The sequence below is a fragment of the Poecilia reticulata genome, chromosome 18, assembly GCF_904066995.2.
Source record: "Poecilia reticulata chromosome 18, P_reticulata-male-v2, whole genome shotgun sequence".
NCBI classification, from domain to species: Eukaryota; Metazoa; Chordata; class Actinopteri; order Cyprinodontiformes; family Poeciliidae; genus Poecilia; species Poecilia reticulata.
Genome location: NC_088847.1, coordinates 2,293,720 through 2,321,425, shown reverse-complemented (window position 1 = coordinate 2,321,425; position 27,706 = coordinate 2,293,720). Strand labels below are relative to the sequence as shown.

General features: G+C 42.2%; 1 protein-coding gene and 1 long non-coding RNA gene across 4 annotated transcripts in view; one reads left to right on the top strand and one right to left on the bottom strand.

Annotated features, from left to right (window-relative positions):
* The window catches only part of adam19a (ADAM metallopeptidase domain 19a), a 182,697-nt gene that overhangs the window by 14,573 nt on the left and 140,418 nt on the right, over positions 1 to 27,706 (top strand). For all 3 annotated transcript variants that reach the window (XM_081600059.1, XM_081600058.1, XM_081600057.1), the window contains exon 2: positions 22,533 to 22,612. In XM_081600059.1, coding sequence (XP_081456185.1) covers positions 22,533 to 22,612 — 80 coding nt within the window. The remainder of the gene's footprint in view (positions 1 to 22,532; positions 22,613 to 27,706) is intronic.
* Positions 115 to 27,293, bottom strand: LOC145548944 (uncharacterized). The gene is made up of 3 exons (XR_014084892.1): positions 26,180 to 27,293; positions 22,303 to 22,384; positions 115 to 1,196 (listed from the first exon to the last, which is right to left on the bottom strand). It is a non-coding gene; the product is annotated as an uncharacterized LOC145548944 (long non-coding RNA).

Below are 27,706 nucleotides of genomic sequence, written 5' to 3'. Positions count from 1 at the left end.
CATGCCTGGTAAAATGTGTAAAAAGCAATAAAGGTAGTTTATTTATTTATTGCAGTAATGTAACCTTGAAAATCTCACAAAAATCACACTATTGTATGTCTGATTTTTATTTCAAGGGACCAAAAACACAGAATGTCATAAGAAATTAAAGTTTCATCATCACCTTACAGTAGCTATGTTGACATGTGCATTTTTGATTAAAATGTATTCTGATGAAATAATCCAAATGTATCATTTATAGGGTCATGGTCATGACCAGTGCACCTAAGCACCGATCATGACCAGTGCTTAGATGCACCAGGTGTTATACAGAATAGAAGCTCTGACTTGCAGATTTGTACAATTTCCTAAAAAAACAACTCAGCAGAGTGTTTGTTCTGTGTCTTCTGAGTGCCCAGAATGGAACCGCAGCAGGTTCTAATACCAACAGCAACACATGCTGGAGGAAATAAACATTCTTCAAAGTTTTGCCCCTAACAGACCAATCAAAATGTGACTGCATGAAGTATGTGGGCTTAGCCTTTGAAAAGAAGAGCATCATTCAGGAAACATTGCAAAATAAAAGCATACTTGCTAATGTTCTTTTAAAAAAAATTATGCTAGAAAATAATTTTTAAGATTAAGTGTTATTAAGATGACACTGTTTTTGTGATTGTTTGGAGCCTAAATCTGTTTTTGTTCCTATTTTTGTCTTTTGAACTCCATGTCCTCCTAATTGTGCTAAAACATACCTTCCACTCAGACTGACTTGCAGCACTGCATGGATGGAAAGGGTGCCGAGTACAGCTGGGTCTGTTTGATATGGAGCAGGAGTCACTCAGTGCAAAGAGATCAGAAGCCATCTGTTTTCAGAAAAGTTAACACTGCAAGCAAAGGCAGTTTTAAATTGGATAAAATATATGATTGGCTTCCTGAGTTGTTAGAATCTTCTTCATCTCCTCCTCCTCAGCCCACTCCATGCCGCTCATTTCTCTACAAGGTACAAATTTACCATGTACAGTATTATTCTTCCTCCCCTTGCTCACACTTTTTCTACTATATTCCACACTTTATATTTCAGCCATGGGGTCACTTGACAGATATAGATGCATTTCATTGTATTTTTCTTCTCTGCAACCCTCCCTGATAGCTGCTTGGATGACTGCCGGGAGTGAGCGCAAATCCTCCAGCTTTATCTGTTGGCTGGCAGAGGTCCCCTAAGGATCACAGAGCAAGGAACAGCATGAGCGAAAAAACACAATATATGAAGTGTGGATAAGGACAGATGATGGTGCTTTAATGACTAAACTGGAAACTTTCCCCACCCCGAACTCTTCACTCTGCTAATGCAAAGCCATAATTTGCATAGTCAGTCAGTCCTTTGATGCTTTAACTCCAGCTCCTAATGCTGTAACACTTCCAGTAGCACAACCTTTTAGAGGGGCCACGCTGCATCCTTTTCAGGCTGCAGGAGGTGGACATAACAAAATCAAAAAATCACTTTGCTTAAGATATCAATGATATCTTTAGCAATATCATTGCTATCTGTGTTTGGATCTGTTTAACACAGATGCAAAGTAACAAAAAGGTTCAAATTTAGAATGTTTGCTTGCTTCAGGTTGATTCCTGGAAGAGAGTTTATGATCCTTGCTTTCAACAAAATCTGTAAATACCGTTTTTATGTCAATTTATAAACATTGTTTATTTCTTTTTATTGCAGCAATGTGATTCTCAAAAGATTCAGATAACTAAGCCTGTTACAATAAACAATAAATCAATTAAAGACAAGTCAGGAAGTACTGTACCAACTTCTGTTTCTCCCTCGTTTTTATAATCATGATGAAACTTTTCAGTGCCTTGTACATAATGTTCTTCTGACCATATTGTGAGCAGATCTTCAATAATTGTGGGAGACCGGCACTACATGGACTGAATAACTAGACCATCAGCAAGCATGAAATGGTGAATTATGGTCCCACCAACAACACATCCTGTCCCACAATTTTGTAGCTTCTTTGATAAAACATCCATGTATACATTTAAAAGAAGAGGCATGATTTGTTCCTTATTTTGAAAATATATTATTATTATTATTATATTAGTTGAAAATGGTCTCAAAATGACAATATTTTCTTGCTATAATTTCTGGGTCAATTTATTGTCCAGGAAAATGTATTATTGTGACAGTCTGAAGAGAGCATTAAGTGAAGTTATGATGTGGTTTCATTGTGGTGTTCAACCTGTGGAAAACCAAAAAAAATTATTTGATAATTTGGTTTGACAGAACCAGTGAAAAACCATTTCAGACACCAACTCTGGTTTGCCACTAGAGTATCTTCAATGACAAAGCTCCAAAATAGATGTGCTTTAAGCTCTTTAATGTTGACTTTTGTGACCTGATTTTATGAATTCCACCACTGAACAAACATTTGGGTTCTATCAGTGAACACATAGATAGATCTTTTTCTGTCTTAAGTAAAGGGACATCTTAATTATTTTGCACCCCAGGTAATCTAGAGAGGTTGAGCTTTACTAAACATGGCCTGTAGCAGTACTTCCCAATCATTATTAATAGAAAGTAAACAGTCCTAAGAATTGAGCTGTGTTAGTGGTTGAATTACCTCATTGGCATGTCATCAAGTAAGAGTACTTTGGAGCAGAGAATATCTGAAAACACAGGAGGCTGTAATTGCTGAGAACCAAGACTAAAACCCTTATTTTTTTAATCAGTAATTTGTTCTGCAGTTTACTCTAAAGGTATGATTATGCAGTGCTTTGTAAGGAAAGCATAGTAACGTAGTTATCTGACAGACATACACTAAAGCAATAACACAAAGGATTGCTTTTCTACAGTGTCATCTATCGCTAAACAAATATTGTTGCAAACTCTTGAGGTCCACAGAAGGTCATCCAGTAATCAAACGGCGATGAGAAGAAACGACTTTCATGTTTGTTAAATTAGTCCCATATGAACAAAATGGGCAATCTAGGTAAATAGGCACAGTAATAACACAAATTTCCATAGAAATTTTATAAAATATAATTTGAACACTCATTTAAAAGAGTGACTTTCCAAGACACATAACTATGATAGTTTTACTTTACACAGATTGTTAGGATCCTGAGTTGTTTTAAGGTTTGTTTATTTTGTGTTCCTTAGTTTATTTCTTAGTAGATCAGTCTTGTTTCTGTTTTTCTTTAGTTCAGTCCTTCCTTAGTGATTCTAGTTTATAATGTTTATTTTATTTTAACATTATAACATTATTTTAACAAGGCTCTGTGTCCCTCAGCCTTTTCTAAACTGGAGTAATTCTTTGTTACTCCAGTTTAATTGTGTTTCTTAGGTTTAGTTATTCTTTAGTGTTTTATTTCCTAGTCCACTTGAATCTGTTGTGTAATTTCCATCCATCCATCCATTTTCTTCCGCTTATCCGGGGTCAGGTCGCAGGGGCAGCAGCTTCAGAAGGGAGGCCCAGACTTCCCTCTCCCCAGTCACTTCTTCCAGCTCCTCCGGAGGAATCCCAAGGCGTTCCCAGGCCAGCCGAGAGACATAGTCTACGAGGCTCTGGAGGTCAGGCAGGAGACCGACAGGACTCGCTACCAAGCCCTGCAGGTCAGACCGGAGACCAACGAGACTTACTACGAAGCCCAGGAGGTTAGCCGAGAGACCAACAGGACTAGCTATGAAGCGTTGGAGGTCGGGCAGGAGACCGACAGGACTCGCTATGAAACCCTGGAGAAGTGTATTGCATATTGCATTTTCAAAAGTGTAGTGGAGAAGTCTCCAACCACACGTCTGACTACAGGCTGCTGCTTCTGTGGCTGGTCTGAAACAGCCGCAAAACACATGATTAGTGATGTGATTAGTGATCCCATGGGTAGGATTGTCAGGTGCCTAACAGTCATGCTTTTGGACTTTGGGAGAAAGCCGGAGTACCCGGAGAGAACCCATGCATGCATGGGGAGAACATGCAAACTCCATGCAGTTACTACGAAGCCCTGGAGGTTAGCCGAGAGACCAATGGGACTAGGTACAAAGTGTTGGAGGTTGGGCAGAAGACAGACAGGACTCGCTGCCAAGCCCTGCAGGTCAAACCAGAGACCGACAAGACTTACTACGAGGCTCACTTCTCCAGAGCCCTGGAGAAGTGTAGTGCATATTGCATTTTCAAAAGTGTAGTGGAGAAGTCTCCGACCACACATCTGAATACAGGTTGCTGCTTCTGTCGCTGGTCTGAAACAGACAGGCTGTATTCATGATGGCCAGACAAGACTTACTACTGGCAGCTATTTCTGCTGCTTCTCTGTGTCCCTCAGCCTTTTCTCCAACTGTTCCACTTGAAGCTGCAGGTTTTTGTATATATTCTCAAAGATGGTGCCCTTCTTCTGCAAGGTGGTGTATTCCTGCTCGAAGGCGGTGTTTATTTCCTCCAAGTAAGTGTTTATTTGCTCCAACATGGTGCTTTTCTGCTCCAGATCGGCCTTTTCCTTCTCTAGGGCAGTATTTTCCTGCTCCAGGGCAGTGTTTATCTGCTCCAAGACTGCGCTTTTCTGCTCCAGAGTGGTCTTTTCCTTCTTCATGGCAGTGTTGTCCTGCTCCAGGGCAGTGTTTATCTGCTCCAAGACTGCGCTTTTCTGCTCCAGAGTGGTCTTTTCCTTCTTCATGGCAGTGTTGTCCTGCTCCAGGGCAGTGTTTATCTGCTCCAACACGGTGCTTTTCTTCTCCAGAGCGGTCTTCTCCTTCTCTAGGGCAGTGTTTTCCTGCTCCAGGGCAGTGTTTATCTGCTCCAACATGGTGCTTTTCTGCTGCAGAGTGGTCTTTTGATTCTCTAGGGCAGTGTTTTCCTGCTCCAGTGCAGTGTTTATCTGCTCCAACACTGTGCTTTTCTGCTCCAGAGTGGTCTTTTCATTCTCTAGGGCAGTGTTTTCCTGCTCCAGGGCAGTGTTTATCTGCTCCAACATGGTGCTTTTCTGCTCCAAAGCGGTCCTCTCCTTTTCTAGGGCAGTGTTTTCCTGCCCCAGGGCAGTGTATATCTGCGCCAACACGGTGCTTTTCTTCTCCAGAGCGGTCTTCTCTTTCTCTAGGGCAGTGTTTTCCTGCTCCAAGGCAGTGTTTATCTGCTCCAACACGGTGCTTTTCTGCTCCAGAGCGGTCTTCTCCTTCTCTAGGGCAGTGTTTTCTTGCTCCAGGGCAGTGCTTATCTTCTCCAAGATGGCACTTTTCTGCTCCAGAGCGGTGTTCTCCTTCTCTAGGGCAGTGTTTTCCTGCTCCAAGGCAGTGTTTATCTGCTCCAACGCGGTGCTTTTCTGCTCCAGAGCGGTCTTCTCCTTCTCTAGGGCAGTGTTTTCTTGCTCCAGGGCAGTGCTTATCTTCTCCAAGATGGCACTTTTCTGCTCCAGAGCGGTGTTCTCCTTCTCTAGGGCAGTGTTATCTTGCTCCAGGGCAGTGTTTATCTGCTCCAACACAGTGCTTTTCTGCTCCAGAGCGGTCTTCTCCTTCTCTAGGGCAGTGTTTTCTTGCTCCAGTTCAGTGATTATCTTCACCAAGATGGCACTTTTCTGCTCCAGAACGGTGTTCTCCTCCTCTAGGGCAGTGTTATCCTGCTTCAGGGCAATGTTTTCCAGCTCCAGGGCAGTGTTTATCTTGAGCAAGACGGCGCTTTTCTCCTTCTCCAGCTTTATATTCCTAATTTTAATCCAGTTCATTTTCTCCTCATTTTCTTCCGTCAGAGTCTTTCTGTTGACGAACAACATGCTGACTTTTCTCAATGTGTCAAACAACCACATATTGAGCTGACTCTGTAGATATATCCAAATACACAATCACTTGTTAAGAGACAATACTCTGCGACTTCTGCAGTGGTAATGACCGTAGAATTCAAGACTGCAGCCTTGTGACATCAATGCATCACTCTCTGTGACATCAATTTGTGTGATGTCACAAATTGATGTCACTACCCCAACAGAACTAGAAAACTGCTGAAGTTTGAATAAAAACAAACTTTACAGCTAAATGCAACTTGGCTTAGCTGATGGTCATTTCAGACAGTTCAACTGGTAATATATTAATTACCAAGGCTGTAATTCGCACTTGGGAGTCAGCGGCTCTTGAGGATAATGGCCTGGCACAGCAGGGTGCGAGGAACAACTCTCTTAAAAAAGACATGTTAAAAAAATAACACAAAAATGTATTACCTTTAATGCACATTTTGTGTTCATTTTAACATGCAATGTGTTAAAATGTACAGAACATTATAACACACTGTATGTGTTAAATATTTCAACACATTTTTGTCTTGGTCAGGCACAAATTTTCTAACAACAGATTATATCCATCCATCCATCCATCCATCCATCCATCCATCCATTTTCTTCCGCTTATCCGGGGTCGGGTCGCGGGGGCAGCAGCTTCAGAAGGGAGGCCAAGACTTCCCTCTCCCCAGCCACTTCTTCCAGCTCCTCCGGGGGAATCCCAAGGCGTTCCCAGGCCAGCCGAGAGACGTAATCCCTCCAGCGTGTCCTGGGTCTTCCCCGAGGCCTCCTCCCGGTGGGACGTGCCCGGAACACCTCACCAGGGAGGCGTCCAGGAGGCATCCTTACCAGATGCCCGAGCCACCTCAACTGGCTCCTCTCGACGTGGAGGAGCAGCGGCTCTACTCTGAGTCCCTCCCAGATGACCGAGCTTCTCACCCTATCTCTAAGGGAGAGCCCAGCCACCCTGCGGAGGAAACCCATTTCGGCCGCTTGTACCCGTGATCTCGTTCTTTCGGTCATGACCCAAAGCTCATGACCATAGATGAGGGTGGGAACGTAGATCGACCGGTAAATCGAGAGCTTTGCTTTTTGGCTCAGCTCTCTCTTTACCACGACGGACTGGTACAATGCCCGCTTCATGGCAGACGCTGCCACAATCCGCCTGTTGATCTCCCGCTCCCTTCTTCCCTCATTTGTGAACAAGATCCCCAGATACTTAAACTCCTCCACTCGAGGCAGGACGACCCCCCTGACCCGGAGAAGGCACTCTACCCTTTTCCGGCTCAAGACCATGGCCTCGGATTTGGAGGCACTGAGCCTCATCCCGGCCGCTTCACTCTCGGCAGCGAACCGCTCCATTGAGAGCTGCAGATCACGTTCCGATGAAGCCAACAGGACCACATCATCCGCAAAAAGCAGAAATGCGATCCTAAGGCCACCAAAACGGATCCCCTCAACACCTCGGCTGCATCTAGAAATTCTGTCCATAAAAGTAATGAACAGAATTGGTGACAAAGGGCAGCCTTGGCGGAGTCCAATTCTCACCGGAAACGAGCCCAACTTACTGCCGGCAATGCGGACCAGACTCTGACACCGGTCATACAGGGACCTGACAGCCCGTATCAAAGGGCCGGGTACCCCATACTCCCGGAGTACCCCCCACATGGCCTCCCGAGGGACACGGTCAAACACCTTCTCCAAACTCCTCCCACGCCCGAGTTTTTGCCTCAGTGACAACCCAAGCCGCATGCCGTTTCACCTGCCGGTACCCATCAGCTGCTTCTGATAGGACTCCTTCTTCAGCTTGACAGCATCCCTCACCGAAGGTGTCCACCAACGGGTTTGAGGGTTGCCGCCGCGACAGGCACCAACAACCTTGCTGCCGCAGCTCCGATAGGCCGCCTCGGCAATGGAGGAACGGAACATGGTCCACACTCAATGTTCCCCATCTCCCCCGAGACGTGCTCGAAGTTCTGCCGGAGATGAGAGTTGAAGCTCCGTCTCACAGGGGACTCCGCCAGACGGTCCCAGCAGACCCTCACTACACCTTTGGGCCTGCCAGGTCTGACCGGCTTCCTCCCCCACCACCGGAGCCAACTCACCACCAGGTAGTGGTCAGTGGACTGCTCTGCACCTCTCTTCACCAGAATATCCAAGACATACGGCCGCAAATCCGATGAGACGATGACAAAGTCAATCATCGAACTGCGACCTAGGGCATCCTGGTGCCAAGTGCACATATGGACGCCCTTATGCCTGAACATGGTGTTCGTGATGGACAATCCGTGACGAGCACAGAAGTCCAACAACAGAACACCACTCGAGTTCAGATCGGGGGGGCCGTTCCTCCCAACCACGCCTCTCCAGGTCTCACTGTCATTGCCCACGTGAGCGTTGAAGTCCCCCAGTAGAACAAGGGAGTCCTCAGGAGGGGCACTCTCCAGTACCCCCTCTAAGGACTCCAAGAAGGGTGGGTAATCTGAACTGCTGTTCGGCCCGTAAGCACAAACAACAGTCAGAACCCGTCCCCCCACCCATAGGCGGAGGGAGGCTACCCTCTCGTTCACCGGGGTGAACCCCAATGTACAGGCGCCCAGATGGGGGGCAACAAGTATGCCCACTCCTGCCCGGCGCCTCTCACCATGGGCAACTCCAGAGTGGAAGTACGTCCAGCCCCTCTCAAGGAGACTGGTTCCAGAACCAGAGCCATGTGTCGAGGTGAGGCCGAGTATTTCTAGCCGGAACCTCTCAGCCTCGCACACTAGCTCCGGCTCCTTCCCCACCAGAGAGGTGACGTTCCACGTCTCAAGAGCCAGCTTCTGCAGCCGAGGATCAGACCGCCAGGGTCCCCTCCCTCGGCTGCCGCCCATAGCACAATGCACCCGACCCCTTTGGCCCCTCCGACAGGTGGTGAGCCCATCGGAAGGGGGACCCACGTCTCCTCTTCGGGCTGAGCCCGGCCGGGCTCCGTGGGTAAAAGCCCGGCCACCAGGCGCTCACCATCGTGCCCCACCTCCAGGCCTGGCTCCAGAGTGGGGCCCCGGTGACCCGCGTCTGGGCGAGGGAACGCCAGATCCAAAGTTTGTGTCCATCATAAGGGGTCTTCGGGCTGCGCTTTGTCTGGTTCCTCACCTAGGACCTGTCTGCCTTGGGTGACCCTACCAGGGGCATAAAGCCCCAGACAGCATAGCTCCTAGGATCATTGGGACACTCAAACCCCTCCACCACGATAAGGTGGCAGCCCAAGGAGAGGAGAGGTTGTGTAATTTCTGGGCATGAAACCAAACTGCTGCTCACTGATCTTACCCTCACTTTAACAACTCCCTGCACTTCATTATGTGGCTCATCAACTTTATCCCTCTGTAATTACTGCAACTCTATACATCCCTCTGGTCTTACCATACCATACCATACCAACTTTATTTATAAAGCACTTTAAAACAACCACAGCTGATACAAAGTGCTGTACATTAAAACACAGCATAAAAAAAAAAAAAAACTCTTACAGTTTAAAAACAAAAACATACACTCTAAAACTAGATCCCGCAGGAGTTAAAAGCCAAGTAAAATAAATGGGTTTTAAGACGAACTTTAAAAGTGGACAGTGAAGGGGCCTCTCTGACCTGCAAAGGCAAGTCATTCCATAACTTAGGACCTATGACAGAGAAGCCCTGACCCCTCTGAGCTTCCTCCTGGATCTTGGTACCTCCAAGAGCAGCTGATCTGCTGACCTGAGTGACCGATAAGGTACGTAGGGGTGAAGAAGCTCAGAGAGGTAAGCCGGGGCAAGATTATGCAGTGATTTAAAAACAAACAAAAGAATTTTAAAATGAATCCTAAAATATACAGGCAGCCAGTGAAGTGAGGCCAGGACAGGGGTCACATGCTCCCTCTTCCGAGTTCCTGTCAAAAGTCTTGCAGCTGCATTCTGAACCAGCTGCAGACGTGAGAGCAGCGACTGACTGACTCCCAGATAAAGTGCGTTACAGTAATCCAGTCGAGTCGAGATAAAAGCGTGGATCACTGTTTCAAAATGTTGCCTGGAAAGAAAAGATTTCACTGAAAATCATGCCAGCATGCTCCTCCCCCAATCACTCAACTTCGTCTTACTCTCCAGAATGCTGTCAAACTAGCTGGTCCAAAACACCACTGTGCTCTCTACCAGGCATCTCCATAACTATACAGTTGTGTCATTTAGACCAAATGTCTTTCCACACTTAATGCTCTTCAGAGCAGCATCTAGCTCCATCCTTGCTAATTTTCCTACCTTCCTTCCTCTTCTTCCAATTTCCATCCCCTCTGTCCTCCTCTCTCTGTCATTTTTCTCATTCATCAGCTGCCCAAAATTCCCCTTTTTTTAACGGTTTAGCTTTTATCAGCCTGACCTGTAGCCAGTACCTCTCTAGTTTGTAGAGAGGGATAGATCATTTTCACCTTACTTATTGTCTGACCTTCTCACATTACTCTTCAGAAGCCTTCTTCTTCTGAAGAGCATAAGGCTTTCCCGCTGCTCTCTTTGCTCGTTCTTTGAATATTTTCCAGCATTCCATCATTCCACTCCACTTTTCTCGTCTTCTTTCCTCTGATATGAACTTCCTTCACTCGCTTTTCTCCCAGTTTGTCTCACCACCTTAGCCGTCCTTTCTCAGTCCTCTTGTAGTGATCCAGTTCCCTTCCTCAGCTCCGACCTGAATGTTTTGCAACTTTTCTTCTCCAGTTCCAACTATCTAATCCTCAGGCCTGCCTGTACTTTATTCCTCTTCTTTGCTTCCAATTTCATCCTACACACTACCCCTCTAGGCTAATTTGCATGACTCTCTCTGTACTACTTTGTGATCCTTACCCTCTTTCATGTGGCATTTGCTGCAAAGGATATTGTCCACCTGTTTGTGACTCTATGTCCCTGCGTCTTAAAATATGTGTTGATCACCTTCATTTCCATCCTCTTTGCAAAATCCATAACTATCTGTTCCTCTGACATAACAGCTGCTGGATTTTTTTTCTTGCTATAGTCATTTTTTCATCTATTAGAAGAAACGATAATGGAATACGGGTTACCCATTTTTGTAAATCCATCATGTATTTAGTCAAGTTTAATGAATGAATGCAATCAATGGATGCTTTTCCGTAAAGTTCTATGGATTACAAAATTAAAATGAATGCAAATAACATGAGTAATGAAAGACAATGTAAATATTTTTTATAAATAATTGAAAGTGTCTGCATCAAACATCTGGGCTGGGGAGGAGGTGGTCATAGGACCCATAGGGGGTGCGCACAGTGCATAAAAATCATGCACTGTACCTGATTTTTATGAATAGGACAAGTCTTGACATTTAGCTGTTACTCATGTGGTTCCCAAATCCCATTGTTGTTTATCTTCAGTTTTGGTGTACACTGTGAGTCCGTGCTGTTCTAATTGATTCAGTGCAGCTGTTCTAACCAGGTAAATTGTGGCACAGAGCAGAAGTGATTTGTTAACTCTGATGTTGGATATCACGTTTGCCTGGTGTTTTACACCCCAAAGCCACAGTGAGTCGCAGTAGATCATTTAAGGGGAGCGGTCTGATGGAGAACCTCATCCCATCCAGCCTCTAATGTGTCTGCTGAAGCTATTAGCCAGCCTGAATGTTTTCTTCAGAAAGAAGGCTGCACTGTCATTCTCCAGATCTGTGTCATTTGTTAGTTTTGGCTATAAGTGAATATTTATTGAAAGCAGATGTTTTCTTGGCCACATTGTAGGCTCCCCCTTTAGGCGTTCCTCTAAACCAGTAAAAAGAGATGAAATCAGAAGATTTAAAACATACACAGAAATTCAAATGTGAGACCTTTCAGCGTAGGTATAAACTAAATGTCACACCTTTAGTATACAGTTTGTATACAGAGTTTCACTTCTTCTGCTTTTTGAACATTTCTGAGAGCTCACTGAAAACCACTAAAATCATTTCATGTAAGCTCAAGTGGAGTGAGTGGGCACTGCTACTCTGGCTTTACGTTAAGATGGAAGCTTTGTGGGCGGAGAGTTGATCATTGTTGGAGCTGAAGTGCACTCAGATGCACAAAATCATCTATTTACTTAGTGCACCACACTTGTTTTAATGCTGTACACATAACACATAGATGAAAGTGTTTCTTATCAAAGTGGTTCATACCAACAATTTCAGAGAACTGAAAAAAACCCTCAGTCAGTGCTTGAGAACATTTTGAATTTTTCTGTGGATGAGTCTAAAACAACATCCCCACTGGATAAAGCAATGACATAATTGTCCAAGGGCTGGACGTATTTTGACAACTTCTTAAAAAATGTATAACAAAGATTTTGTGTTGTGCTATAATCTAATTTGAAAGATTTTCCTTTTTGTTTTTTGAAGTCTCAACTGTCGCTTCTCACCAGATTTTGTCTCTAAATTACAAAGTAAATCATTGTAGAGCAGTGCTTCTCAATTCCAATCCTCATTCCTCCCTGCTCTGCATGTTTTAGATGTGCCAGAACAGAACAACTCCAGAACAGCTGATTCAAGTGATTGCATGACCATCAAGTACTGCAGAGGCCTGTTAATCACCAAAATATTCAATCCAGGTGTGTGGCAGAAGGGAAATACCTAAAACATGCAGGACAGGGTGAGGACCAAAATTGAGAAACACTGTTGTAGAGTAACGAGCTTCAGTTAATAAACCTCATTTGAAATGCACATCCTGTAGAGTTGAGCTCATTGTCAATGTTCATGTGATAATGTTGCTCAAATAAGTCTTTTACAAGCTCACAGCATTATCGGGCATTTATTTATATATTTCAAAGATAATCTGTTAGGATTTCCTTTTAGAGTTGATTGACTGAATTTATGGTCTTTTGATGATTGATCATATTGTGTTCCACCTTTCCTTCCCACCGAAGGGTCAAGTTTTTTCTTTCGGACATTGCATCGGAATTCTGCCGTTTCTTTATATTATAATGTAATGATTAGCAATTTGTATTGCTGTATTTTTATGAGACTTTATCTTAAGGAGTTAACTTTTTGCTCTCTGTATAAAATGCTATGATAAATTTAAAAAAAGTGTAAAATCACAAACAAAATAGCCACTTCTAAAAGGTTAGCATGTTAGAAAGGTTAGCATCATGAGCCACCTTAGACATATGCATTCAACCCTCCTTCCCCTACTCCACTCAATTTATTGTTTTTCCCTTTTCTTTTTCAGAAATCTCCAAATGTCACAGAAATGTTTCCCTTTTGTGCCTGCAGCCATCGTAGGCAAACTGCTGCTGACATTTCCTGTATTTCTTTCAGTGCTGTCAACGATTAATGGTGGCCTTTGCCTGTGTGGCTGAAAGCAGGTGATCTTCTCCAACCTGGAGAAATAAAGCTATCAGTGTTAGAATTTAAAAAGTAAATTTAGAGCAGTCCACCCTTATTATCCTTTTGTTGTAACCAAATATTTCATGTATTCATATCAAGGCGAAGCCGTTGTGAAGACCTCACATTGCACAAATCATGCTAAAACAACAGAAGACTTAATGGTTTATGGTATTGGATGGGTCATTGGTGCTTTTTAGTTGCACATCTGACTAGATGGAGGAAGACTGTGATGGCCTCCATGCTGCGCACTATTGTTAAAGCACTTTGATGGATGTACTTGGTGTCATGAATTGGAGTTGTAGGTGAGGACTGATACGGCTAGACCCAGGGTTGAGGTGCAAAAATTATGGTTTTAATGATAATTAACAAGGTGTACAGAAGTCCATGCAGCACAGGTGAGCAATGAGACTAGGAACTCAGACACTGGTAGCACTGGAAACAAGACTGGAACAAGACATGCGACAATGACATCTAAGACAAGGACTCGACAGGGAACAAGAGACACAGGTGCGAGTAAATACACAGGGAAGGTAATCAGGTGAAACAAGGGACAGCTGGGGGCAATCAAGGGGAAGACAACACAGGAAGTAATTAATACAGAGAAAACCAAAACCTCACACTTGGGAGGCTCTTAGCCCCATTAGATGCTGCCTGAAGGGTAAACGGCAAAGAGAGCTGAGAGCTTAAGTGATCTCACATCAGAATGGATCAGATAGGATTTTAATTCACTGATCAACTATTTATTTTTTTGTTGGAACACTGATTATTTTTAATGGATTGTCCCATCTATAAATTCATGAACACACATTTTGTACGTACGTGGCTAATTTATTTATGGAGAATTATGTAAAAACAAATAACTCAAACCTACATTACCTGCGCTACATTACACACTCCTCACCTTCTTAAATTAATAATTAAATTAGATAAAAACTATTTATTCCAGTAACTTAATTCGCTAAGTGAAACTAGTCACATTTAATGTAGAATCTTTTTAAGCCTTTATTTTTGATAATTATGGGGATTTCCTGCTTATAGCTGATAAAGATTAGTAGGATTAGAAAATTAAATCAGACCAATTAAAACTTTTCAATACAGAAATATGGGCATAATGATTAAAGGTAATTTTAATTTTATTTCATATTTTCAAAACTTGGGCTGCACAGTGGCGCAGTTGGTAGAGCTGTTGCCTTGCAGCAAGAAGGTTCTGGGTTCAATTCCCGGCCCTGGTCTTTCTGCATGGAGTTTGCATGTTCTCCCTGTGCATGCGTGGGTTCTCTCCGGGTACTCCGGCTTCCTCCCACAGTCCAAAAACATGACTGTTAGGTTAATTGGCCTTTCCGGTGTGAGTGTGTGTGTGCATGGTTGTTTGTCCTGTGTGTCTCTGTGTTGCCCTGCGACAGACTGGCGACCTGTCCAGGGTGTACCCCGCCTCTCGCCTGGCATGCCAGCTGGAGATGGGCACCAGCAACCCTCCCGACCCCACTGAGGGACAAGGGTGCAGGAAAATGGATGGATTTTCAAAACTTGCTTTTAATCTGACAATACATTAGAATGTGCCTCATTGGAGCACATTCTAATGTATTAATTATGACTGTAGGATTTATAGAAGCCGATGACAACTTGTAGTTTTCAGTTTGAGGACAGAGAAGAAACAGTAAACATATAGCTTGTCTTATTAACTGCTTTAAAGCTTTTTGGGTCTATTGTCATTTACAACTAGTAGCTCAGCATTCCAACATCCGCAAACGGCAACTGCTGTCACAACTTGAGATTGATGAGGTACAACACAAATGCTACGGCAAGGGGGAGGAGCCAGGACGTCAGGTCAGAGGGGAGTTAACTACAACTACCTGCCCAGAAACTGGGTATGTAGCCACAGTAAAAAATAAACCATCAAAGCTGAACAGGGCAGCAACTGACCTGAGAGAGAGGATCGTGGCCCGAATGAACACCAGGCAAACCCGACGCCAATTACAACGGCTGAGTGAAGCACCATCAGAAAGTCTCATTGAAGATGTGAATGCAGCATTGAGAATGATCCCTACCAACACCATAACAGAAACCAATGAGCTGATATACAGCTCAGCATCAGTGATCCTTGAGAGCAACCATGAGACCCAATACCCACCATGGAAAAGACGGTTAGAGGCTAAAATCAAGATAACTAGGAGGGAAGTGAGCCAACTGTCAGAGCTACAAAGGGGTGCAATGAAAAGATCAGTACCCAAGAAGTACAGCCAGATGCCCATACCTGAAGCACTCGAAACTGCCAAACAAAGGCTCCAAGCCTTGGCCAGCCGCCTAAAGAGATACATGAGAGAGAATGAAGCCAGGAGGATTAACCGGTTCTTCTCCACCCAACCAGCTAAAGTGTACTCCCAATGGCAGGGTACTAACAACAGAGCAGACCCAGCAAGGCTGGAGACTGGACAATACTGGAAAGGCATATGGGAAAGGGAGGCGTCCCACAACAACAATGCAGTGGCTATCCTCTCTATGAGAGGACCACAGCAACCTCCCTGAGCAAGCCCCGGTAACCATCACTGTGGCAGATGTCCAAGAAAGAGTCTCAGGTATGAAAACTGGACAGCACCAGGACCTGACATGATCCATACCTTCTGGCTGAAGAAACTCACTGCCCTCCATGAGCGACTGGCAACTCAACTGAACAAGCTGCTATGAAATGGGACTCACCCTGAATGGTTAACTGAAGGGCGCAAAATCCTGATCCAGAAGAATCCTTCAAAGGGTTCAGTCCCATTCAACTATCGGTCAATAACCTGTTTCTCTACAACATGGAAGCTCATGTCAGGCATTATAGTGGCTAAGATAAGCGGGCACATGGATAAATACATGAGCACGGCACAGAAGGGCATAGGCATAAATAGCAGAGGATGACATCAAGCTGTACGCCAAGAGCGAACGAGACATTGACTCACTGATAGACACCACCAGGATCTACAGCACTGACATTGGGATGTCATTCGGACTAGAGAAGTGTGGCCGGATGGCTTCAAAGGGAGGGAAGGTCATCCACACAGAAGGGGTCTCACTCCCAGAAGGAACAATAGCAGACATAGAGCACAGCTACAAGTACCTGGGAATACCACAAGCAAATGGCAACCTTGATGAGGTCACAAGGAAAGGAGCCACAGCCAAATACCTCCAACGAATAAGGCAAGTCCTGAGAAGCCAGCTCAATGGCAAGAACAAGATCTGTGCAATAAACAGCTATGCCTTACCTGTAATCAGATACCCTGCAGGAATAATTAGCTGGCCAATGGAAGAGATAAAGGCCACAGATGTTAAGACTCGGAAGTTACTAACCTTGCATGGAGGGTTCCACCCCAAATCCAGCACCCTGAGCACCCTGTACACAAGCCGTCAGGAAGGAGGCAGAGGACTAGTGAGTGTGAGAGCCACTGTCCAGGATGAAACATCCAAGATCCATAAATGCATCAAGGACAAAGCTTCAACAGATGATGTGCTCAGCAAATGCCTCAGACAATGGGGAACAGAGGATGAGATGCTGGAGGTACCATCATGGGAGAACAAGCCCCTACATAGAATGTAACTGAAGTGGCTGATATCAGGAAATCCTTCCAATGGCTGGAAAAAGCTGGACTCAAGGACAGCACAGAGGCACTCATCCTGGCCGCCCAGGAACAGGCCCTAAACACCAGAGCAATAGAGGCTCAGATCTACCACACCAGGCAAGACCCAAGGTGTAGGTTGTGCAAGGAAGCTCCTGAGTCAGTCCAGCACATAACAGCAGGGTGCAAGATGCTGGCAGGGAAAGCGTACATGGAACGACATAGCCAAGTGTGGCATAGTGTACAGAAACATCTGTGCAGAATATGGACTGGAAGCCCCGAGATCAAAGTGGGTGGAGAATGGCCGAGCTAAGATCCTGTGGGACTTCCAGATCCAGACAGACAAAATGGTAATGGCGAACCAACCGGACATTGTGGTGGTGGATAAACAACAGAGTAAAACCGTTGTGGTGGATGTAGCAATACCAAGTGACTACAACATCAGGAAAAAGGAGCACGAGAAACTGGAGAAATACCAGGGCCTCAGGGAGGAACTGGAAAAGACCTGGAAGGTGAAGACCACAGTGGTGCCTGTGGTCATCGGGGCCCTCAGGGCAGTCACCCCCAAACTGGAGCAGTGGCTAAAACAGATCCCAGGAACAACATCAGACATCTCAGTCCAGAAATGTGCAGTTCTAGGCACAGCCAAGATACTGCAGAACCCTCAAGCTCCCAGGCCTCTGGTAGAGGACCCGAGCTCAGAGGATGAAGCAGACCACCCGCGGAGGGTGAGAAGGGAATTTTTTATAACACAACCCATGTGGGGCCCCACATGTGTGGGCCCCACATGTGGTCCCACATGGGCCCTACATGGAGGTGGGCCCACATTGGTTTGTCCATGTAGGCCCACGTAGGCTGTGGCCCTACATGGGCAAACCCATGTGGGGCCACCGTGGAACCTGCAGACAAACCCATATGGAACCCATATATCAGCCTTCCTTTCCCCCACATGGGGCCCACCTAGGCATGCTGGCAGGGATGTAGCACTGAAGATTAAATATAATTTCTTAATATAGTAGAGGATGAAAGAGACCACCCGTGGAGGGTGAGAAGGGAATTTTTTTTTTTATATAATTACTGCTGTGAGTGCTTAAAATCCAGGACAAAGTGTTGTTTTTGCATATAACCTTTTCTGATAAATTCTGATTATGATCCTGAAATTCTTATACTGATTCATGTGGCCGCCTCTCACCCGAAATGTCTTGCTGGAGATAGGCACCAGCACCCCTCCCCACTCCACCAGGGACAAGGGTGTAAGAGAACGGATGGATGATTTATGTAGGGAAATTTGATTGTAATGTCACTGTTAAAAAGATATCATACTGTATATGATGTCTTTTATGTCACCTACTCTGTCCTGCTTTAAAAGAGACTTCTGGTGAGGTTTCTCATCTTAAGCAAACATTATAATGCATTGTAATTAAGTGAAATGGATTCTAAAAGGCTTCTCTGCAGTTACATCAAACCTTGTTAATATTTTATTGGATCTAATGGAAAGTTCTTTAGACAAACACTGTGGCCCCAGCTTTACAATTGAAAGTTGCAATATATTAATTATCATTTATTAAACCACAATTAATAAGTCACTTAAATTTGTTCATGGTAACCAAAGTCAGGACTGAAATGTATCTACCACTGTCAAGTTAACTTAGCATCGCTTTAATATACCTATCTCTTTAGTAGCAGATTTTTTAATATACATATTTAAAGAACTGATTTTCTTCATTGTCTTCACTAAAATAAGTTGTTAGTTTGTCCTTACACCTTTGTTGTGGCTTACTGAACTGATCTGGCAGACATGAAAAGAAGTGAACCTTTGAATGTTTTCTGAAGCTGAAATAAAAGCTCTGAACAGGCCTTTTTTTTTTTTTTTTACATGTTCTGTTTTTTACTGCTACAGTTTAATGGTGATGTCCTGAAGTTATCTGTGATTGAAAGTATACTGAGCCCTACCTTGATGCTTATGAATCACTCATTTTTTAAATTCAACATATAGAGAAGTGTTTTGTCAATTTAAAGAAAGCTTGTGATTCATCTGTGCTAATGTAGTTGTCCTGTAGAGATCCACTCACTGTTTCATCGACTCAGATCAATCCTGTGGTATGGGCGTAAAAGAGCACTTCCAGAAAAAAGGTCTCCCAATAAGTGAGTTATTTATTTTCAGCTTTTAATTTGCTTTTATGAAGATTTAGCTGAATGGAACATCAGCAGTGATTTTATAAGAAAACTAGAGGGGAGGAGCTTCCTCAAGAGAAATTTATGACAACTAGATAGTAATGGAATGATATAGTACAGAACATTAAACATAGATGCTGCAGTGCATTTCAAAAAAATATCTGTACTCTGAACTTTTTCAAGGTGTTTGAAAAGATGTGTACTTTCTATTGAAATTGATTAAAAACATGTTTTTTCATCTATAAATTGTGACCTTTTTGTACTGAGATTCTGGACCCAAATGGAGATTGTCTAAATAATTGATATTTTGATAAAACCAATTCCAAGATAACATAAATGAATCATTTTTAATCTTTCCAAGATGACACTGAGTCTGCCCCTTTCTTCTCTTATACAAATTATCTGAATACTAATGTTTGATAATCAAGCTGGTAAGCTGGTGCTAAACATTAAAATATTTCATAACATGGCATTATATCATGTTCTTCTGTCTTTATAACACGTAATTTCAAAAGAGAGGTAAGAGCAAAAGCATTGTTAGAAGGAATATGAACCAAATGAACAGAAATAGCTAAAAAACAACTGATAAGCTCATGTGTAAGCTGTGCTATCGCAGGACTTCACAGCTTCACTCAACGACCACAACATACTTTGATGTACTTCACTCTGCAGAGGTTTACTCTATCCAGATGTCCACTGGACAGGTCAGCACAAAGATCCATTTGTACGACTGCATGCACACTCTGTGTCATATAATAAACTTCCCGGTGGGAAACAGTGTTCAGGTGGAACAATTTCATATTCAATAACAAGCTGATAGGTTTGAGACTTGGCGCAACTATTTGCAAGAACGTGATACTGACAGGTGTGTGGTGGCTGCTCTCGTGAAGAGATTAGACACCCAACTAGCTCATCAAACTTGCTAGTATCCATTTTTAATTCTGGGACATGAAGGAATTTATTATGAGAAATGTAGGAAATCTGTATGCTTGACTGAAACCTCAAACGTGTGTGGACAGTGTGCATGCTTCATAGAATATGCACAATACGCTCATATGTGGGAGTCTTAAGTCACTTTAGTGCATTTTTCAAAAACTGACAAATTTTCTGACTTATCTAAACTTATCCTGAAATATTTGACATAAAACAACTAGAACTATAAAGATCCAAGATGGTTAGAAGTCAAAATGATGAGCCCTACCCTAATTATCCTAAGTTCTCTGTACTGCAAATAGTAAAGGAATTGGCAATTATTTCAACAAAAAAAACATATATGTTTTACATTTTACCATTAACAAATTGTGCTGGTTTAAAATTTCGTGTTTGATTTTTTTTTATAGGCTCAGACAGAAGTTGACAAGAAACTGTTTAGAACCCTAACAGGTTACACCTCATATGCTTTATCGTGTATATATCAAAACAACTCCAAGTTTTCAATACACTTTTATTATTTATTTATTTACAAGCTGTCCCTCTTGATGGAAATGTACTAAAATGTTAACGAACTGAACCAGCCAGCATGCTTTAAGACAAGACAATAAACAATATTGTTTTCCTGAGAATGACATGAGATTCTAATAATATTCCTTAGGAAAATAAATAAACACTATAGTTTGTTTTTCAAACTTTCAGGTGATGTTTCAGTGTAGAATAATCCTGTTCAAGTATCACTAGTCTAAGTTCTGCAGACATCATCAAATGGATTCGATTCTTTTTTTTAATCCTTTGCATTAGTGCCAAATGGAAGTGCTATACTTAAAATTTTCTAACAAGCAATTTGTTGCTGAACAAAATGTCCATCTCTTTTCCTTACAGAAAATAAACCTTAATGTTTGAGTTTTCAGACAACTTTAGGTAAAACTTTTTTATGATTATATATATTTTTTCATTCAAAAGAAAACCCACCAAAAACCCACTTTTCATTCATTACAAAATAAAAGTCCCATCCATCCATCTATCCATCCATTTTCTTGCACCCTTGTCCCTCAGTGGGGTCGGGAGGGTTGCTGGTGCCCATCTCCAGCTTACGTTTCAGGCGAGAGGCGAGGTCCAGGACAGGTCGCCAGTCTGTCGCAAGGCAACACAGAGACACACAGGGCACACAACCATGCACACACACACACACACACCTAGGGACAATTTGGAGAGGACAATTAACCTGACAGTCATGTTTTTGGACTGTGGGAGGAAGCCGGAGTACCCGGAGAAAACCCACGCATGCACAGGGAGAACATGCAAACTCCATACAGAAAAACCTGGAATCGAACACAGAACCTTCTTGCTGCAAGGCAACAGTGCTACCAACTGTGCAGCCCGCGAAAAAATTAAAGTCCCAACAGATAAAAAAAAAAACCTGGATTGGAGTCACAGGCTGACAGAGACTAGATGATGCTTTGCTAGAGAGAGTTCACTTTGATAAGAAACACAGCACCTTTTTAATATCTGGATTCCTTATGGGATCAAATGTCTTTACATCCTTTGACAATATTGCAGAAATGAAGCTAAACAAGCAAAAAAAAATCCAGTGAAGACTGGCCTTTATTATAAAGTTATATAATAGTGAGACATTGTATGGAGATTTCTAGTTCTACTTTTGCTTTCATTCTGTGATTCATCCAACCAAAAGCAGCTACATTCAAGATGTCTTACAAAAACACCCAGGATCTTTCAAATCCTACAACTGTGTAGGGGGAAAAGTTAAATACTTTCATATAATACAGAACTTAGTTTCTGTTATTTAGTTTCTAGATTTAGAAGAGCTCAACCTCTTTCTGCGTCACCTTGCACTGTCACCGCATTTTAGTGAGAATATGCTTTTTGAATCATTTATATGTGCTCACCCTTCAGCCTGAACCAAAATGCAGCAAATAAAAAATAGGGAAACTTTCTAGATTGAAAACATGTTGGCATAGCAACAGCAATACATGTTTAGTTGTACTCATTTTCCTCTCACCTTGTCTAATGCCTAATTCCGTCACAGATTTAGATTAGATTAGATTAAATTTAGATTTAGACTGTAGATTTTAAATGTTGGGTCTCTCTGGTAACAATTATCTGTGACATTTTCTCTCAAAAGAAATGTTCAGTGTACTTTCCCTCCTGTTATCCAGCTCTGTTTACTGGCATAACCATCATTAGATGGTGGGTTTGGGCTGCTGCCTTTGGTTCTCGTTGCTTGCCCTTCTCCCTCTCTCCCCACACATAAACACACACCCACACATGCACACACCCCCAACAAACCCATGAGGGAGGGGGAAGGACACAGAGGGGGAAGGATCTTTGAGTTTTTATTGTAAGAAAAGTAAAAACTTAAGTAGAGGTGAAAAGACACCTGTTGTTCAAACTCAGACTGATTGTGTTTTTTAAATCATTGATGATGTGGTAAAGTTGGCCATTATTTAAAAAAGGATTACATTTTTCTTCTGTAAATTCACTAATTTTACCTGAGGATTTTTGAGATATTACTCTTCTCTGAAGCCCTTCTTCTCACTCCAGCTGCCGTTTAGTCCGTGTTTGAAAGCCCTCCTGCGCAGAAAAAGACAAAGTTTTAACAGTCTTTTTTACTTGCCTCTTGCTCAATGACACTGTGACACCTCACTCTGCTGCAAGTTTACCCAGCCTATGTAAGCAGTCCAACATCACATTAATCTCTATGCTGCTTTGTGTTCCCCAGGGCTGCCCACGGGAAGGACGGTGACAGCACAGTGGGTTTCTCAAGGTCGAAGCAGGAGGGCGGCACAGAACACCACACAGGTCAAAATCTCTGCTGATTTCTCAATAACCTTTGCTACCAGTACATATCAGTATGGCTCATGCCAAGATTTTAATTCCTCATAATTGGTTAGAGAAGTCTGACTGCTGGAAGAGTCCAAATTTGTCTGCCGTCTGTAGACTCTGGGGTGCAGATTCTATCTTGCAGATGGATGTTTTTGCATTTTCTCTGCTGCCTCAGCAGGGGTGGGAGCAAAGAAACTATGTTGAGGCATCCATAGCACCCCTAACATGCATCTATATTTGTCTTTTTTAAATTTTGCAACTTGAATATTTACACATAGCTCAAGAACTTCAGAAGAACTTGTTTGTTTTCCAATCCAGTCTTTCTCACATTGCGGTGTTAGACAAACAAAGGACGTCTTTTTTCCTGTCCTTCTGTTCTGGTGTCCTGAGGGGATGCATGACTTCTGTGTGATTGGAGATATGAAGGTTTTTTGTTTCCTGCATTTTAATTGCCTTCTACTACAAACCCTTTTCTCTGGTCCCTATGCAGCTGTGGATGAACACACACACGCATACACGCACACACACATATACACACAACATTATAGATGCAGGTGTAAAGATGAGCTAGTGTGGCTTTTAAATAAAGTGGGAAGGAGTTTACAAAGTGTGCACAATGGAGCAGCTGCTTTCACTTAGTGTCACGTTTTTATGTTACCAAACTACTTTCCTCTATAAACACTGATTGAAATGCTGGCAGACATTCTTCTGAGTTCTTATCTTTTTCCCAGTCCAAACTGAATTGTTGGAACAAGTTTCTTATTTCAAAAATCTTTTTGATTAATTGATATTCAGGGATACACTATCAAAGAATTTTTCAATTAGTTGATTTATTTAAACAACTATTTCTGACTAACATGTAAATGTTTTGGGTGTGAGAGGTTAAAATGGGTTGAAGTTAAACCATGTTGTTTCAGCCTTTTGCTTTGCTTTTATAATTTTGCTAAAAATCATCATAAACGTATTTCCAGACATCTTTACCGTTGGGAATAAGGCTGATTCTTTCTTAGTCTAATTGAAACGTGTCACGAAAAGACATTTCTATGAAGTCCTTCATGTCATGCTTCATAATAACGTGACTTGGTTTTAGAGACCTATGTGCTTCTGACTGTATGTGCATATAGTCAGACTGAATGCTGGGAAGGATAAAATATAAAATTTTTAAATTAGGTCTGGTGGGACTTCCTACATTCTGAAAATGATTTTGAGCATCACATAAGATGCATTATGCAGTGTGGATACTGGTTGGAACCAGTTGCAGTTCAGATCCCCCCTCATTTGAACTTAGTGCTGATAAATGTTCCACTAAAGAGAATAAAGCATCACTGACAGCTGTGGGTGGCCTAGCTACCAGTGGCTCTAGTATGTAAGTTTTGGACACTTCAAGGTCAAAACCTAGAAATTCAAATTACTTACTAACAGATTTGGGGAAAAAAAGTGCTTACTCTTGATATTTATTTCTTTTTATTTATAAAGGTACGTTTGTGCTGAAAAATACATTTATATGAGAAACATTTCTAATGCTATATTTAAAAGCAGAAGCAAAATTGCAGGCATAAGTAGACTCAAATCGCTTAATTAATCATGTTTATGAGATACAATACGGAACAAAGCTAAAAAATTTTTTATTGACGCATTGTATTTATGTATGTCAGATTTTCCACATTCTAAGAAAATCTAATTGTTCTTGAGGGCAATCCAATATGGGCATTGTGGATTAAGAACATAGAGAAAGTTAGTAAACTATTAAAATGTTTATCTGGACTTACAGTAGATGGTATGTTTTACATTTAACCAGCAATATTCAACCTGAACATTATGATGAACCTTTGGCTTCTAACTTCAACCAGTCTACTCCCTGCAGTGTGGATGTCTTGTTCTTCCCTGTAACTTACTGCATCATCACCCCCTAGTGCTAGCAGTAACACATACTCACACTCACTTTTTCTTTGTATGCCCAGCTACATAAATGGATTTCATAAATTTTGTTTGCAGATCCATAAGAAAAAACAGCTGCTTATGGATCTCATGTCCGGGACAGAAGGACAGACGATTTGTCATGGTTGTCACTCTGGATCTTGTACACAAAGAGTCATGTGAATTTATCCAAACATGAATGGAATTATGGCTCAGTGCCGTGTGGGACAGATGCTCCTGCTTGGCCTGACAGCTTCCTTGGCAAGGAGCGGAACGTTTGGGATGTGTTGGAGGAAGTGAGAGGAAAACAGAGAAGAAGGCCAGAGTTTGAAGAATGACACTGTCAGAGCTGTTGTTATTCTTATCCAGGTTCTGTGTTCAATGAGGAGAAAAAAAGCTCGGAGATTTTTGCCGTTTGTTCTGCTGCCACAGAAATGACAACTCTTGACATAAGGCAGTATGGTTTTAGTGTTTGTCTGACCACTTTAATATCTTAGGAAAACATAGCTGAAATGTTATTACATTTGGACCAAATGCCTTTTAGCAAATGTTTCTAAGTTACACAATTGCAGGAAAGTGACTTTATTCTGTTTATTCTTACTCTGTTAGAGACTAAAAGCACTAAAAATATGACCTTCATCTAAAGAATTTCAAACATCCTTTTACAGCCATTTTTTGCTGTTTTAATTTGCTTCTCATAACCGTTGGTCTGACATGTGGGGGTCAGAGGAATGTGAGGCGCTGTGGGTTGAAGCTGAACCTCAACCACATCAGCACATGAGGTCATTGTTAGTTCATCCACCTGTTGATCATTTTCTGACAGGCAGAAAAGGCCGTGTAATAGACGGTGATCACTGAAGGCATCTGACTACATCTGGTGCATTTTGATACTTGCGGAGGAACATAAATATGGAGAACGACTCGGTCATTGTTGGTGGTAGAAAAATCAAATGGGATTGATGTTAGAGTGCATTCTGATGTACTGTACCAGTGGTCTTGAAAACAATAGGGAAAATGGTGTTAAAAACGTGCCTCTTTGTGATCTCAGGGTACTCTGGCTTCCTCCCACAGTCAAAAATCATGAATGTCAGGTTAATTGTTTTCTCTACATTCTCCTTAGTGAGTGTGAGAGTGTGTGTGCATGGTTGTTTGTCCTATCTGTCTCTGTGTTGCCCTGTGATGGACTGACGACCTGTCCAGGGTGTACCCCACTTCTCGCCTGAAATGTCTCGCTGGAGATAGGCTCCAACACCCCACCCGATCCCACAAGGGGCAAAGGTGTAAGAAAATGGACGGCTGGACAAAATCACAATCAGATACCATGTAAAAATAACTTTTACATTTTTATGCAACTGAAAAGCTTTTGTCTCTGTTACAACCAGTCTAGAGGAGGCCAGGTCGTAACATGAAGGATCCATCCTCCTCTGATCTCAACAACCGACACACACAAAGTTGACAATAATTATTTATTTTAAAATCATGTATTTTTTTGATAAAGATGTTACCAATGGACTACTTGGCTTCAGAGTGAGCTAAGGCCGAAAACAACAAACAAAAGGAAACTATCTAAATAGTAACAGAAACTTACCTAATCGAAAGTAAATAAACCAAAGGACAAAAACTTACCTTCCGAACTAAGGAAAACAGGAAAAAACTGAGGAAACATAAACGGCAGCTCACTCCTACACTCCAGAACACCGGCCGGTGGAGTCGAGGATGGAACACAGGAAGTCCACGTCAGCAGCTTTTATGTCCGTCACCTCTAGAAAGCAGCCAATGGGACATCTCCGTCGTCTTCTTAGAACCAATCAGGGACGGGCACCTGCAGACTCATTATTTATAATCAACTTTACGACGCCGGTCGTAACAGTCTCATTTTAGTTCATTTTATATAAGTAATTTTTTATAATGTTAGACTGAAACTATATTCTTTTTTTTAATTATTATTTATGTTCTGGGGATCACTTGGTCCACTGGGGTGGGAAAGAAAATAATCATTTTTGATTCATCTATGTAAGACATGGGTCACTTGGTTAAACTCAATAATCTGAATGTTAATTAATGACTTAATTATAATTTGAAAAAACAGTTTATAGTGAACACATAGGGTCACATAAAAGCATTACATTAAAACCATGTTATGTGTTTCTACCTAGAGATAGAATTAAAATAGTTGATCATAAAGCAGGAGACCATCGACCTAGTTCCACCAAAGCGTCTCATAATTATTACATCAATAATAGATTTATAATCGCATGGCAGCTTTATGACTCATATTGGAAATGAATCAGGAAGTCTGCAGATCCCTTCCCATAGTGAACACCTTGAACACACTGACACTTCACCACTGCAATAGGCAGGGTTTCCCCCAGAAAACTTGCTAAGCTCGGTGGCCGGGGCTTCGAGGCGGTCCACCATGTTTTTGTATTAAGAGATGTTAAGTTGACAGGAAATGTAAAAGTATTACATATATGTTACGGGAAAAGATTTCCTGTGAAATGCTATTTAAATCCACAACTAGTCTAAAAACAACAAATTTGCACTTCTGTTTAATCCAAATTAAGTCAGCCGCTCCATCAGGCCCCCAACGGCTTCAGGGGCCCCATAAACACTAATATTTTAAAACAGACCACATGTAACACTTGTTTATTGATATTATCAATGCTGTTAAATTTTATTCAATTGTTTAGGCATACATAAATTGAATGATTTTAAATTGTTTAACATTTAAATACAAAATTTTAAGGAGCTGGCAAGTTTACTTTGTAAAACTTCAAAGAACAATATTCATAGTTAGATTGTTTTGTTACCATAGCAACAATCTGATGCTGTGAGCTTAATCTTTGAATTTACAAATACAAATTAGTAAACTGCGATTATAACTTATTGCTTTTTAAGCTGGCCAGTTAAACTACTCCCTTCTCCCATATTTCACTAAATCTAACACAGAAGCTGTTAGAGGAACAAAAGGGTCCCCTAAGCGGTGGGAAGTAACGAAGTACAAGTACTTTGTTACTGTACTTAAGTACAATTTTTGTGTATCTGTACTTTACTTAAGTAGATTTAATAATGGGTACTTTCTACTTTTACTCCACTACATTCTACAGTAAGTATCTGTACTTTCGACTTCACTACATTTCTACAAAACTGTCG